Source organism: Medicago truncatula, chromosome 8, assembly GCF_003473485.1.
Source record: "Medicago truncatula cultivar Jemalong A17 chromosome 8, MtrunA17r5.0-ANR, whole genome shotgun sequence".
Taxonomy (NCBI): domain Eukaryota; kingdom Viridiplantae; phylum Streptophyta; class Magnoliopsida; order Fabales; family Fabaceae; genus Medicago; species Medicago truncatula.
In genome coordinates, this window is record NC_053049.1 from 33,734,700 (window position 1) to 33,750,867 (window position 16,168).

The window sequence follows — 16,168 nt, forward strand, 5'->3', positions numbered from 1 at the left end:
GCCCAAAATCCTTCTGAAACCCCTTATTTTCTTTATATACGGTATAGATATCAATGTCATCCCACTCAATATAGGTATAGTTAGACATATACTCATATCTATTAGTTTGTCATATCAATGAGTCAATGACATATTTCATATCTTGTTTGTTACACGATATATTTTTTGTGGTAACAAAAAAATAATTGTGTTTGTTACACTATTTTTAATATTTGAATTAACTCTAATCTATTATCTTTTAAATGATAAAAAAGTTGAATTTATACAATTTATTACATTTTGTTTTAATATTTGAATTTACTTTAATTTATTTCTTATATATGCTACTTGTATTGAAAGTTGAGAAAAACTTTGGAAGAAGAAAAAACCAACCTAAAAGAGCTAAACATAAGCTATTTTCTTTATATATAATATAGATTAAATGTAATAATTTTTTTTTTGTCAAAAAAAGAACTTTGAACAAAAGGTACACATAAAACACTTGTTTTTCATTATTAAAAATAGAACTTGTAATTCTTATTTGGTTTAAACGCACTATTCACCCCTAACTTTAAAAGTAGCGATTTTGGCCCCATTTTAAAAAAAAGGCAAAAGTGACTCCCCGTGTTTAGGGAAATATGCTCTTTTGCCCCATAACATAAGGGAATATGCTCTTTAGACCCTTTATCTTTATAAAAAGTTGTGATTATGATCCCCTTTTTTGGGACATGCGGCGTCTTCTTAGCAATTTTAGGACGAAAGGGGCCAAAATTGTTTTTTTTTTTTGTTATCATGTCAAAATCGCAACTTTTTAAAAGTTAAGGTGTCAAAAATGTGTTTAAACCTTAGTATTTTAATATCATCTGATAAATAATTTCCCATCAAACATATTAAATAAATCAAATCAAATGAATTGAATGTAAACCAATATTATTGTATTATCTATAAGCAGTAAACATTTTTTTTTAACATTATCCAAGATTGTATTATTGAAAGAGAACTACTTAACTTCTAAACATTGTATCCTAGACAAATGTGCAACCTTAGTTTACTCTTTTAAACATGACCTTGCGAGGTCATTGTGTGATTGTTTGGTATTGCGGTGAACTTGTCAATATCACGATGCCGTCATGATACCAAACATGCACTAACTTAATATAAACCATAAACCTTTGGTTCTAATCTTGGCTCTGCCACTGCCACAAGTGGCTTAGCTTTTGTGGTTCCTGCATGAGATTCAGAGAGGTCAATACTAGGCTGGTTTGGTGGCAAACTCCATGTGAAACCATGGATCAACCTTGCAAATAACATAATGGTCATTGAAGTTCCAAGCATGACCCCGGAACATCCACGCCTTCCGGTACCAAATGTAATCAAGTCCAAACTGGGATCTGCCAAATTCAAATTAGACCCATCGATCTTAAGATGTCGTTCTGGATTGAACTTAAGTGGTTCTTCCCAAATTCTAGGGTTTGTGCCTAGTCCTTGTCTCCTTAAATAAACATGGCTACCTTTTGGGATAAAGTAATTAGCAAGAGTTGTGTCTTTCATTGCAACGTGGGGAAGGTTGAAATCACAAATTGGGTGACGACGAAAAGCTTCTTTTGCACATGCCTTCACATAGTTTAGTTTGGGAAAATCGTATTCTTGCACAAGCCTTCCTTTTCCAACTACACTATCTAATTCTTCAGTTGCTTTTTTAAGTAGCTCGGGTTGATTTATCAATTCAGCAAGTCCCCATTCAACTACATTCGATGGATTATCAACGGCTGCAAGTATCAATTCCTGTGAAATTTATTCCCATTAATATCATTTTCAAGACAATAATACAATATTAAACTTTTAATGATTTATTTAGTCCATTAGATATAAGGGATTGTTTGTTGCATATTAAAAAATAAATAATAAATGAGCAGCTAGCTAAAAGGAGATGAAAAGAAGAGTTTAAGTTATATATATATACCAAAATATTAGACTTGATTTCGTGCTCAGTCAAAATGGCATTGTTTTCACCATCTTTGAGTGAGATGAGAACATCAAGCAAATCTTCTTTTTCTATCTTCTTCCCATTCTTCCATTGTTGAATTCTATCCTCAATTATAGGGTCATGATATTTCTTCATGATCTTACAGGCCTTCTTAATTATCCTTTCATGACCATCCAAGTCAAGACCCCTCAAACATGGCATGAAATCAGAAACAGAAAAAGCAAAGAGGTATTGCAAAACAGTAAAAATTGCTTCCACATATTCTATTTCCTCTAAGCCAGGTCCATAATCTTCACTACCATTTCCAAAGTACCTTTTATTCAAAAGCAACCTCCTAATAACATTCCCTGAATAATATTGTGCAGCAACACTCACATTCACAATTCCATCACCACCAATTTTGGTGCATTTGTTATAAACATAACGTACAATGTTATCGGCTTCTTCCACTCTCTTATCATGAAGCCATTTATGTCTAAGAGGGGAAACTAGCTCATTGCTAATTACTTTCTTCACTTTCTTCCATTGTTCTCCAAAGGGAGTGAGTGCTGTGGTTAGATAACCATTAGTAACATACTCATTTGACCAACTACTTGGTCTTGATGCAAAAATTGCATCTTGTTTTATACATAATTCACGCGCAATTTCAGGATCACTAATTGTAATCACATGAACGTTACCTAAACGGATGCAAGCAATATCTGTGTTGAGATCATTCATCATTTTTTGTATCCATCTAAATGTTGGCCTATTTGCAAGCATTTCAGGGAGGTTGCCTACTATAGGCCAAGGTGTTGGACCAGGAGGGAGCTTTGGTTCCTCAGATTTTTGGGTGCTACGTTTGTGTTTGATGCTATAGACAAGTAACATAAGTATGAGACACCATAATGATGTTGACAATTGGTCAATAACAATAAAATATTCCATGAGACTTAGTAATTTGTTTGTTCTCTCTGCAGGGGGGGATGGGTAAATGATGATTTAATTTAATGCATTCTTTGCATTTAGGATGTGCTTTAAATTTGGTATGTTAAATTTGGTATGTTATTTTTTTTTTCAGGAAATTTTGTTGAAATTCAGTTGTGAAAGAACTAATCTTATCTTATATTAAATAAAATTTTTATATTAAATTTAATTTGGAAAATCTTTTTGACCAACTCGTTAATAAGATGAGATTTGTAAATTTAAACCAAATACATTGTACATCCTCCGTCTCACAATAATAGTCTTTTTAGCATTTTTTTCTTTTTAGAATACTAATGCAATATTTATTATTTTTTTATTACTATACCCTTATTTATTGAATTTTATCCAACTTAACTACTCCACTAACTATAATTAATAAGAGTATTTTAGTATATGATATTAATTTTACCATTAAAATCAACACAATCAATCATTTTCTTAATAATCGTACACAAACCTTAAACGACTATAATTTAGAGGTTTAGGGAGTATTAGGTTTTTTAACACATGTATTAGATAAGAGAATAGGTTCCTGCTGTTGTAGTTTGATTCATACACAAGTGGTGTCCATTATTTAGCTGTATATACATTATTTGGTCAATTATATAAAGAGAAAAATAAACTTTTTTTAATTGTTGGATTGATTTATAAGATTTGTATGCATCAATTTTGTGTAAGACTGATTAGAAATATAAAGTTATGATGACAAGAATCTTTTGTGTCAGGTAAGAGCAATTGTTTGGATATGTATAGATTGTATTAGTTAAGACCTAAATTAATAAAAAATAAGATAAGATTTTGTTTAAACTTGAAGCCTTAAGGCCTATTTTCACTTCAACTTCTTCAATCATATTATAAGTAAAAATTAATTTTTCAGGTTCAATCAATAAATGATGTAGTTGATCAATAATACAGACTAAATACATCACTTATTGAATAAATTTGAAAAGTTGATTTTTGCTTATAATAGTGACCGGAGGGGATATATATTTGTCATATTAAACGGGTTTTGGGTCATTGTTTTAGAAAGCATTCAAAATTCTTAGAGTTCTACTCTTCTCTCAACACATTTTGCTCGAGTCCAACTGAAATACCAAAAATACCAATACGTTAGTTAAGTAACGCAAATGTTAAAATCTGTGCATCTTAACATGCACTGCGCAACTTAACTCACGCTGGAATTAAGACTTGCATGAGTTAACTCATGCTGAAAATTAGCACTTGTGTGACTTAACTCACACTGGAAATAACACTTACGTGAGTTAACTCACGTAGGGATATTTTGGGAAGCTCAGCTGAGAGCAAGCAGTAACTGTTGGATAAATAGCAGAATTCAAATTCTTAAGTGATCGGATTGTAACATTCAATGAGACATTTTTCTGAAATTTTGACCAACTTAAAGGGCTTATTGTACAATCACCAACATATTATTAATCAAATCGGCCATTATATCTTAAAATGGTAAATTCTTATTTACACTATCACCAACATGTGGGTAGAGTTATTTCAAAAGAAAAAAAATGGGTAGAGATACTCATGCTGAATCGACATCAATCAAAATTACTTATTTATCTTTCAATATTTATATAACAATGTGATTTTGATTGATGTCAACTCAACATAAGTCACTTTATCCACCTTTTAGTGATGAGTAATGTAATTGTCATCGTATCAAATATGCAACCCAAATAAGAAAAGGAATTGGATTGAAGAAGTTTTATCCTTTTGTATGCATTCTCTTGCTAAAAAATGGATATAAAAAAGTTTTGAGTCTTTGGTTCTTCAATAATGTTTTTTTCTATATTAAAAAATGGTCATGAATAAATATAAAATGTATTAATATTATGTCATATGAGACTTCCTTTCTGAAAGAATGCCATGCTAGCACATTAAATCATTTTTTGAAGGAGTATATTAAATCTGTTTACCTATTATAAAGCAAAGTTATTTGGAATATGATAATTTTCACGAGACCTATACTATTAATCCAGATAATTCATTTTTTATGTATTTTTAAATTTTAATTAAAATAATCAATATATATAAAATTAAAGGGTTTTGTTAGAAGCCATCATGAAGGTGTCTTTTAGCAACTCATATCTCAAGATGTGATTTCCACTTTTTAGTTATAATTTTGCTAAAAGACATCTTTATAAAAATTAGTTGTTGTCTTTTAACAAATACTCATAGAATAATTTGTTAAAAAACACCTTCATAAAATGTGTCTTCGAATAAAACCAAAAATTAAAACATACTGTAATATTACCTCCGTATCTGTATACAAAGGAGTTTGTAAATCTTTTTTGCCTTCGTCTCTTCCATCTAGTCCTTTAAATCGACACTATGTAACAAAGCTATGAAAAGAAGGGGGATGAAATCCTTGAGAGTGTAACGGTGGTTTTGCATTCTATTTAAGGGAAATAACAGCAGTGTTGATTTTGAGTCAATGTTTTGTGCCTGAAAAGCATGTTAGCATCATTTAGAGGTGTATATATATAGAAAGCTTTGGCGGTCGTTGCTCACAAAAATACAATGCCTACACTTGTTTGAGTTTGCCACATGGACATTTATTCTTCTCTTTCTCAAATCTTAATATAACCGCCTTCTATCTTTGTTATGCACTCTAAGCTACGGTTGGTTCCAGCCACCGACAACAGGCAAATTTTGAAACTGATATCGACCATATATATTCAACCACTCCAAACCACAATATCTTGATCCATTGACCAAGCCAATCATAACATGTTCGATGGGCTACTATAATATTTTTTAGAGCAATCCTTATCGTGTGTACTCTCTTTTGTACCATTCTAAAAAAAAAATAGTTAACCAAATAAATAATATATGTGACCACATCTTGTTAGTTGCGTGATCACCATTTTTTAAGAATTTATTTGGTTAACTTAGTGAAAAAATAGCGTTCACGTGCATTTTAGCTGCATGACCATATTTTTCAGCTTCTAAATAGGGGTCACGCAACTGAAAACATGTGGCCACATAGACCATATATTTGATTAATTGAAATTTTCGAGAGTGGTACAAAAAGGTATACACATTAAGAGTATCTACCAATCTTTATTCTATTTTTTATCTTATGAGTTTCTCGCATGTCTTTTTTTTTCTTCTTCTCGAAATTACCATTTATTCGGATTATGAAATCATAACCATATTATAGGAAAATTTGGATATGAAATTCGAGATAAAGTAAAGCCAAACAAATGTGTCGTGATTGATATTAAAAGCCTCTTTTGACTATCGTATGATACCCGCAAAAAACTGCAAAACAGCCTAAAAGAGACTATCTTCTTTATACTATAGATGAAATGTAATAAGTTTCTTTCTGTGAAAAAAACTTTGACCAAAAGGTACACACAAAACACTTGTTTTTCATTATCAAAAATAGAAGCTGTAATTATTATTTTAATATCATCCAATATATAATTTCCCAGCAAACATATTATTCTAGAAATATCAAATCAAATGAATGAAAACCAATATTATTGCATTATTTATAAGCGGTAGACAACTGTTTTAGCATCATTGAATATTATTGAAAGAGAACTACTTAACTTCTAAACAATATATCCTAGACACATGTCAAAACTTAGTGTATTATTTTAAACATGACCTTGCGAGGTCATTGTGTGATTGTTTGGTATCATGGTGAATTTGGCACCATAATACCTAACAAGCACTAACTTAATATAAACCATAAATCTTTGGTTCCAATCTTGGTTTTGCCACTGCCACAAGTGGCTTAGCTTTTGTGGTTCCTCCATGAGATTCAGAGAGGTCAATATTAGACTGATTTGGTGGCAAACTCCACGTGAAACCATGGATCAACCTTGCAAATAACATAATAGTCATTGAAGTTCCAAGCATGACCCCTGAACATCCACGCCTTCCGGTACCAAATGTAATCACGTTCAAACTGGGATCTGCCAAACTCAAATTAGATCCATCGATCTTAAGATGTCGTTCTGGATTGAACTTAAGCGGTTCTTCCCAAATTCTAGGGTTTGTGCCTAGTCCTTGTCTCCTTAAATAAACATGGCTACCTTTTGGGATAAAGTAATTAGCAAGAATTGTGTCTTTCATTGCAACGCGGGGAAGGTTGAAATCGCAAATTGGGTGACGACGAAAAGCTTCTTTTGCACATGCCTTCACATAGTTTAGTTTGGGAAAATCGTATTCTTGCACTAACCTTCCTTTTCCAACTACACTATCTAATTCTTCAGTCGCTTTTTTAAGTAGCTTGGGTTGATTTATCAATTCAGCAAGTCCCCATTCAACTGCATTCGATGGATTATCAACGGCTGCAAGTGTCAATTCCTGTGAAATTTATTCTCTTTAATATCATTTTTAAGATAATAATACAATATTAAATTTTTAATAATTTATATAGTCCATTAGAAATAAGGGGTTGTTTGTTGCATAGTATAAAGAGTTATATTGATATTTAATAGTTTAGATATTAAATTTTGGAGACTTTTTTAAAAGGGAGTGTTTTTTTTGTTTACCATAATTACCATCATTTTTTTTAAAAAAAAATATTAAGAAAAAAATAATTTTTTTGTAAAAGTTAGCCAATTAAAAAAATATATCATTTGAAACAGATTTACATTTATTTTTCGACAGATTCTCACATTGTAAAAGTTACCCAATTCAATATTTTTCTTCTTCTTTTGAAACAGTTTTAAATTTTTTTTTCTACCACATTTTAGAAAATAAATGAGCAGCTAGCTAAAAGGAGATGAAAAGAAGAGTTTAAGATATATATACCAAAATATTAGACTTGATTTCCTGCTCAGTCAAAATGGCATTGTTTGCACCATCTTTGAGTGAGATGAGAACATCAAGCAAATCTTCTTTTTCTATTTTCTTCCCATTTTTCCATTGTTGAATTCTATCCTCAATGATAGGGTCATGATATTTCTTCATGATCTTGCAAGCCTTCTTAATGATCCTTTCATGACCATCCAAGTCAAGACCCCTCAAACATGGCATGAAATCAGAAACAGAAAAAGCAAAGAGGTATTGCAAAACAGTAAAAATTGCTTCCACATATTCTATTTCCTCTAAGCCAGGTCCATAATCTTCACTACCATTTCCAAAGTACCTTTTATTCAAAAGCAACCTCCTAATAACATTCCCTGAATAATATTGTGCAGCAACACTCACATTCACAATTCCATCACCACCAATTTTGGTGCATTTGTTATAAACATAACGTACAATGTTATCGGCTTCTTCCACTCTCTTATCATGAAGCCATTTATGTCTAAGAGGGGAAACTAGCTCATTGCTAATTACTTTCTTCACTTTCTTCCATTGTTCTCCAAAGGGAGTGAGTGCTGTGGTTAGATAACCATTAGTAACATACTCATTTGACCAACTACTTGGTCTTGATGCAAAAATTGCATCTTGTTTTATACACAATTCACGTGCAATTTCAGGATCGCTAATTGTAATCACATGAACGTTACCTAAACGGATGCAAGCAATATCTGTGTTGAGATCATTCATCATTTTTTGTATCCATCTAAATGTTGGCCTATTTGCAAGCATTTCAGGGAGGTTGCCTACTATAGGCCAAGGTGTTGGACCAGGAGGGAGTTTTGGTTTTGGTTCCTCAGATTTTTGGTTACTACGTTGGTGTTTGACGAGGAGTTTATAGACAAGTAACATGAGTATGAGATACCATAATGTTGTTGACAATTGGTCGGAAACAACAAAATAGTCCATGAGACTTTGTAATTATTTTGTTCAAGCTGATGGGGGAATGGGTAAATGTTGAGATAATTTAGTGCATTCTTCGCTTTATATATACACTAGATTTCTAATGTGCTTTGAATTTGTGATGTTATTTTTAAGACAATTTTGTTAAGATGTAAGATAAGTCAAATAAATAAATTTGGGAAAGAACTAATCTTGTAATAAAATAAAATTATTGAATTTAATTTGGAAAATCATTTTGACTGCTTAATTAATAAGATAAGATTGAAATCGTACACAGTGTACTAGTTTTTTTGACACATGTATTAGATAAATTATTTCATATTTTAATAGTTTGATTTATCGTATAGAGATGTATATACGCACCATTTGGATAATTATAAAAATAGAAAAAATAAATACGCACCATTTGGTTAATTATAAAAATAGAAAAAATAAATTTTTATAATTGTTGGACAAATTGATAAGATTTCTACTTTGTATAAGACTGGTAGAATAGAAAGTTACAAAAATAACTTTTTGATTTAGAGGTAAGATTCATTGTTTGGATTGTATATACATTGTATTGGGTTAGAGTTATTTAAATACAAAAAAAAAAAAAAAAAAAAAAAGATGAGCTCTTATTTTTAAAAAAGTAGATAAACTAGTTTTGAATAAATATATAAATTAAGAAAGAAAAGAAGAAAAAGAAAAACTACTATGTAGAAAAGAAGGTTTTAGCCGTGTCCGTCTTTGAAATATTTAAGAGACGTTTAAAGAAGGTTTCAGTCGTGTCATATCCACCTTTGAAAGATTTAAGAGACCTTTTGGTGGATAATGTTGCATGAAAGATCTTTATCATCATATCATTATTAAAATAAATTTATCTTATACAAAATCAAGTCATATCTAAGTCAGCGTGTCAACTCATCAATTTTGTACGATCAGATAACATCAGAGTTGAAAATCAAAGAATCTTCTAATGATAAGGTTGAAATCAAAACTCCCTCAAATGACGGATCGTAAAATCATTTAACCTAAAAAAAAAAAAAAACAAGACTAAAACAAAATTACGAAGGTTCATGATCATACACACTTCCATATCGAGATAAAAGTACAGCATTACAACTCCTAACCCATTTCGAGATAAAAGTACAAGTGAACTTCCTTAAAAAGGAAAAAAAAAAAAAACTCCTAGTGAACTAACACCCCGTAGAGCTAAACAACAAAGACATGAGCCTAATCTACTTAATTAAAACAACCAAGAAAAATACACATTTCAGGCTAAACACATGACATAAACCTAATAGACATGAGCACCATAATTTTCATAATTACCAGCATTGGTCCTGAGCATCGGCGGAAGGGGTCAACGTCTAGGGCATCATTTTTTATAGACATCAAAATTGTTATTTTCATTTAGTTTTTTTTTTTTTGGTGGAAATTTTTTATAGCACCAAAATTATTATTTTTATTTAGATTTTTTGGCGGAATTATTTTTATTTAGTAGTTAGTACATGCATATATTTTTTTAACTCACTTTGATTAATTCTATTGAAAATATTTATTTTAGAGAACCTTGATTATAAATGAATCTTTTGCACCTAAAAATTCAAGAAGAAAGAGATTCGAATAATAAAAATGGCACAACTTTATTTTTAATAAAAAAACAAAATGAAATGAAATATGTTAACCAAACAAGTCCTTCCGAGCACAAGTGTCACAAGAAGACACGACAAGAGCTTACAATGTTACATCACAAAACTAAACAATGATGGGACAACAACGGAAAACAATTGTTAAACACGGAATGGGATTAAGACACCACTAATAGTATTAAAAAACGAAAGTAATATATTTCGTTTTCAACTATCAATACAATTGAAACTTAATTTTTTCACATAATGATTGCAAATTATCATCATCATGCTGAAAATGTGCATATTTCTTTCTTTCTAAATGATATATGCACAACTAAGTCAGAAAATCTTCAAAGCTAAATGAATCTGCTTTGAGAAACCGCCTAAACAACATAAATAAGCAAGATGACCCGTAATAGCTAGAACCTAGTTTTACTATAACAAAACCTAACCAATTTGTAACCAATGATCAAATTATGTCGAAAAATGCACATATAATAAATAATTAATCCACATCAACATTCATTTCACAACCTCCCATACAAATTTGATCGTTATCCTGAAGCACCTCGCTCTTATACAAAATATCTTTAGTCAAAATATCTTCGAAGCAAACGCCAGACGAAGACTTAAACTTTTAGAGGAACCTCTTTAAACCTGAGAAAGTTAGTAGTAACCGGTACATTGTCGTTATTCCCTGTTGCCGAAAATTGATATGCACCGCTTACAATGAAGGGGTTTGACGGATGTAATTGCCAAACCCACCTATCGTCCAAACCATCGTAAGACACACACAAATAATCTTAAACACTATCCAACCTGCATAAACCAGATCCAATTAGCATTTGCATTCTATCTTTTAGTCGCAAGCAATTTAAATAAGAGAAATTCACACTCCCTAACACACTAACATACTCCAATAGAAATTAGCCACATCACCCCTCCTTTTTATTCCTTTCACCGGCCACTGGTACAACAAGTATTTTTTTTTTGTTCACCGTTTTCTTCCATTGATTTTTTTTTTTGTACCGATGGTGGTGCTCGAGACATCAACAACATCATCTTCCTTGAAAAGTAACGACATCGACCTAAGAAGACCCATTTATGATTTGCTTCCCTTATGCACCCCTTTTCAAGAAGACCTATGACGATGTTTTCTTCATTGAAGACGCATGGAAAAATGTCATCATCCTCAATTTGGTACCCATGATTTCAATATTCATGTTTCAACGCTCACCATTATCAGATTCACCAAGATTCATCTTTTTCTTTCATTTTGCAATTACTCAAATTGAGAAGAGGGTTTGTTGTTAGAAATTGAAAATGAAATTGAATTAGAACGGGAGAAGGAGGGTATTGAAACTGAGAAAGAAAATGGGGAAGAAATGGAAGAAAATTTAACGATGGTGGCTCACTATCGCAACAGTATGGTATCTCTGCAATATTGTCCCGGTAGTAGAAAGACGGTGAAAAAATAATTGCACCATTTCTTTGTTAAAGTTCGTAACTTGAACGGCCTGTAACAAATAAAAGGAATAAAAAAGAGAGGTGATGTAATTAATTTTAATTGGAGTATGTTAAAAGGGTGTAACCCTGCATTCCTCGTAATAATCTCGGCATAACATGCACATCAACACAACCAATCATTGCAAGTCTATATCCTCACAATTGTGCTCCAGTGCAAGTCTATATCATTACAAATCTCTATTCAATTAATAAATTGTGGTTCTATTTTCCAATAATCAGCATTTCGCGATATGTTACACTCACACCCTTAAGGCTAAATGACCAAACCATTACCATCCACACATTAGACATACGACAAATCAATTAAAGTTGTTATACTTGATCCCACCCTCCATGAGTCACCTACCAAATCACCAATCAAGTATATATTATATTGGACTCGATTGCTTAGGATTTTTTAAGAAAAAAATCAAGTTTATTATTTTAATAGTATTTGTTTTTTATTTTTCAAAAATTTATTTTGTTAAAAAAAAAAATCACTTTCAACTTCTAAATTCAATAGCTTTTCCAAAATAGTTTTTTATTTTTTCAAAAACAAGGAGTTTTTTTTGTTCGTTACATAAAAACAAAGAATTCAAATGTAAAAGTTTCAAATCTTAAAAAAAAAATTGTTTTTATAATACAAGCATAAATTAATTTTAGCTTTTTCTTAAAAATCTCGACAAAAAAAAAAATATCTATAGTTTTTTAAAACAAAATCTTTTTTTAAACCAAAACAAACATACCCATTATTGGATCCATCTTCATTAAATCTTCGATCGAAGTAACTTAAGTGCAGCCTCTACGATTCAAGATCAGAAGGATAACAGTCCTAAAAATACATAATAATCCGATCATCACAAGAGCACACGAATTGATTCTTCAAATAAAAGCATCTAACAACACAAATGACCCTCACATTGTACCTTCCTCAAACAACAAACGAAAACAAAACCAATCCAATCTATAGATTTACAAATTCACTGCACTCTTATCCATTTGCCTTCCGTACAAGATCTTTTGATATTTTTTTTTTGGTGAATCCAAGATCTTTTGATATGATAAAATGAAACATTACACAAGGCAGTCAACATAGTTCTCAGGGGTATTTGTGCATTTGCCAAGGGTTTGGCCCATGTGAAATATCTGTTTTTTTTTTTTTTTTTTGTAGTGACTCGTTCAACCTTGACACCTAAGAAATGGGAAATTGTTGTTCACACATAGTATTAGGCTAAAAAACATCATTAAAAGACCAAAATACATCTCGTCAATTAATTGCCGCTAGTTTCGTATTCCTCGTAGTTAAGTGCCGTCGGATTCATCGACAGTTAACTACCGATGCATTCAATTATGCAGACAGTAGCTTCTGCATAATGGTTTTCAAGTCATTTTCGGCCTATTTTTACCTGTAATTCAACCAGAGCATTTCCAGAGACAATACAACTCATACACCATTTATAATCGGTCATAAACAAGAACAATACATAATCTTTTACAATTGACTGTAATTAAATCAATCTGACATTTCGTTAAAATTTTACACGAATGTTTGAAATTCATCAAAATATTAAAGAGTGCTTGAAATTAAACAACACATTACATATCATTACATAAGATATTTATCAACATTCTACGCACGTGCAGATGGAACGAACATAAAGATATAATATATTATCTTCAACCATATTCTGAAACATAAATCCTACGTCTATCGTCACGAATAAGCCAATGCTTATAAATCGCCGTTTTCCACATGTCTTCATCTTTATCTGCTCTCAGACTCATGCAAGGCATCTGAGCAAATAAGTGACGTGTATATTGATTTTCACCAAAATACTCAGAGTATGTGTTACATTGTGCCATCAAATCATCAAGAGTGTCGGTCGGCGTTATCATAACCTTAATTATCTTTTTAAAAGCGGAGTACCGAACACGACCTTCAATTTTTGCAACCTCATACATGTTTAACTTCACAAAAGCTTTATGAAAAAAAAAAATATCATACATTGGAATAAAATTAAATGAAACGTAATAACCAATAAAAATATATATCAAATGCGTAAAAATTAATAACGAATAAAAAAGTATTGCATTATTTCCACCACATAATAGTCATATTTTCATATATATTATATAAATTACATAATGTTTGTTATATATTGGCAACAAAAAATTGGCATTACAATATTAATCCCAAAAAATATGTTGGTGTAATTTTGAAGAAAAAAAAAGGATTAACACCGACAAAAAATCACTCATATCGCACGACAAAAAATCTTGCTTTGATTTTTCGGGAGTGTCACACATAATAGGTTTTGCTTGGTTTGACTCCTTTTTTGGTGGGGGCAGTTTCTCTCCCATGTCAGTGTTTTGCGTAAACTGACAGCAAAAACCCATAAAATAGCAAAAAATAAACCGATTAAAAGCAACAATACCTGCTTTTTATGTCAAAAGTGTGATGATGCCTCCTAGGATTAATGCTTTAATGATTTTGGAGCAAGATTGGGTGAAAAAAATATTGGATTTGGGGGTTTAGATGGAAGTGGTATGGAAGTTGATGATGAAATAGTGAGTAAGGGGAGTAGCTGACTGTTATCATCTGATGGAACAACGCATCGGCACTCAACTGCCGAGGATTTCAAAACTGGCGGCACTACACTGCCGAGGAATAGGAAACAAGCGGCAGTTAAGTACCGAGGGACATTTTGATCTTTTACTGATGTTTTTCAGCTTTATGACATGTGTGAACAACAATTATCCAAGAAATGTCGTTATTAGAAGATGTTCTTGATTGGGCCTTCTCCCACAAAAACATCCCAGCAAACATAAAGACTATAAGGCCCACCATCGATCCAAGAGCGCGAGTCCACAAGAAGTGCACCAGAAGCTCTATGCCGCTTACTACACAGAAGCACGCCTTGAAGCAATCTCCATCATTGGAGCCCTCACAAACAGCTTTCGTAGATAACACCGCATATCACGGAGACGGTTGTAAACCTCTTCGCCTATATAAGTGTGACATCACGTTACGCTCAAGGTACGATTCATTCACCACTTTTTAGTACAAAATCCACCTCTTTCTCTTACTGAATTGAGCATCGGAGTGCTAACGTCCTTGCAGGCACCATTCTTCTCTGTCATAGATGCTTGCTCTACTCCACACTGGAACCTCTCTCTCTACCGCGTTGGAGCCATTTCTACCGGAGAACTGCCATAAACTCTTCTTTGTTCTGCACTGGATATGACATTTGGCACTAAGAGGAGATCGTCCATTGATTTCCATCGAATCATACGATTACTTTGTCGTAATTGTTTTCAGTTATGCGTTCCTCCATCGTAACAGATTTTGTTTAAGTGTTCCTCCATAGTAACGGTTCCAACAACACTTCAAATACAATGTTACGGCCGGAACTAGAGCAAAGAACATTTGCAACAGAACTTCTGCCACCGCCGTAGAAGTTTAATCCAAAATACAGGCGTTCGAGAATCGCTCTCAACTGATTCTCACACCTGTAGTTCAAGATGTGAACAACGTCGTGACTTTTCCAACAATCACGAACAACATGATTCCTTCAACTATTGATGTTCCCAACATTAACGAACTCTTGGTAAATATCATGAACATGATTCAGCAATAGACCGAGAGGCTTTGAAGAGTGGAACAAAATCAAGAGAGAATTCCAAAAGAAATCTCAACACATAAAAGAGTTTCACAACGTAAGCAGCGAAGCGCCACTCTGATGGTCATATAAGAAGTTGTTTCAGTTTAAACGAAACTATCATTAAACAATGACAAACATCCAAGCATGCTAGGAGCCGGACCACTCTCCACCCTCATCAGCCTCGGGCGTTACATGCCCACCAAGCGGAGGCGTTACATGCCCACCAGCTTCCTCTTGGTTCGTCCTCGAACCACATCGTATTGGAAGAGGTCTGCTCTGATACCATTTGTAACATCCCAGACGACTTTCAACATTGTCGACTGACCCCACAAACCAACACGAGTCTTTTCAACGCGTTTTGTCCTCACTCGCACGCTTACCGGGAAACTTCCCGGTAGGTCACCCATCCAAAATTGCTCAAAGTCAAGCACACTTAACTGTGGAGTTCTTATGGAATGGGCTACCGAAAAGAAGATGCATCTTGTTAATATAGGTAGTACCAAATAAATTTGACTTGTTAACCACATGTCTCAATCCTCCAATGATTGTCGTTACAGTCCACGTTTCCATTTGGCCTATAAATGCCCAATCATTCTTCAAAAAAAATTCATTCCAACTCACATTCTCTTGTTTTGTTTCTTACTTTTTTTAGGGGCGGGGTTAGTGATGACATCTCGTCATTACGTAATTTTTATATGTATTTTGATCACAAA

General features: G+C 32.5%; 2 protein-coding genes across 3 annotated transcripts; both read right to left on the reverse strand.

Annotated features, from left to right (window-relative positions):
• Positions 1–899: 899 nt before the first annotated feature.
• On the reverse strand, positions 900–5,384 carry LOC11444848 (isoleucine N-monooxygenase 2). Of its 2 annotated transcripts, XM_039828571.1 has the most exons (3): positions 5,199–5,384; positions 1,943–2,819; positions 900–1,764 (listed from the first exon to the last, which is right to left on the reverse strand). In XM_039828571.1, exons 1-3 carry the CDS (start codon positions 5,252–5,254, stop codon positions 1,132–1,134), a joined length of 1,566 nt encoding a protein of 521 aa, XP_039684505.1. In that variant the 5' UTR covers positions 5,255–5,384; the 3' UTR covers positions 900–1,131. The 2 variants fall into 2 exon arrangements, with proteins under 2 accessions (XP_039684505.1, XP_003629157.1); XM_003629109.4 differs by lacking the exon at positions 5,199–5,384 and having other exon boundaries at positions 1,943–3,186.
• Positions 5,385–6,631: 1,247 nt separating this feature from the next.
• LOC11444849 (isoleucine N-monooxygenase 2) lies at positions 6,632–8,718 on the reverse strand. Its single transcript, XM_003629110.3, has 2 exons — positions 7,715–8,718; positions 6,632–7,264 (listed from the first exon to the last, which is right to left on the reverse strand). The coding sequence occupies exons 1-2, from the start codon at positions 8,675–8,677 to the stop codon at positions 6,632–6,634; spliced, it is 1,596 nt and encodes a 531-aa protein (XP_003629158.1). The 5' UTR covers positions 8,678–8,718.
• Positions 8,719–16,168: the final 7,450 nt, after the last annotated feature.

Excerpts from the sequence above, each read along its gene's own strand:
- LOC11444849 (XM_003629110.3), bottom strand. The coding sequence starts at position 8,677 with ATGGACTATTTTGTTGTTTCCGACCAATTGTCAACAACATTATGGTAT. Across the intron at positions 7,265-7,714 it reads AAATCAAGTCTAATATTTTG|GAATTGACACTTGCAGCCGT; the intron begins GTATATATATCT and ends TAAATTTCACAG.
- LOC11444848 (XM_003629109.4), bottom strand. The coding sequence starts at position 2,893 with ATGGAATATTTTATTGTTATTGACCAATTGTCAACATCATTATGGTGT. Across the intron at positions 1,765-1,942 it reads AAATCAAGTCTAATATTTTG|GAATTGATACTTGCAGCCGT; the intron begins GTATATATATAT and ends TAAATTTCACAG.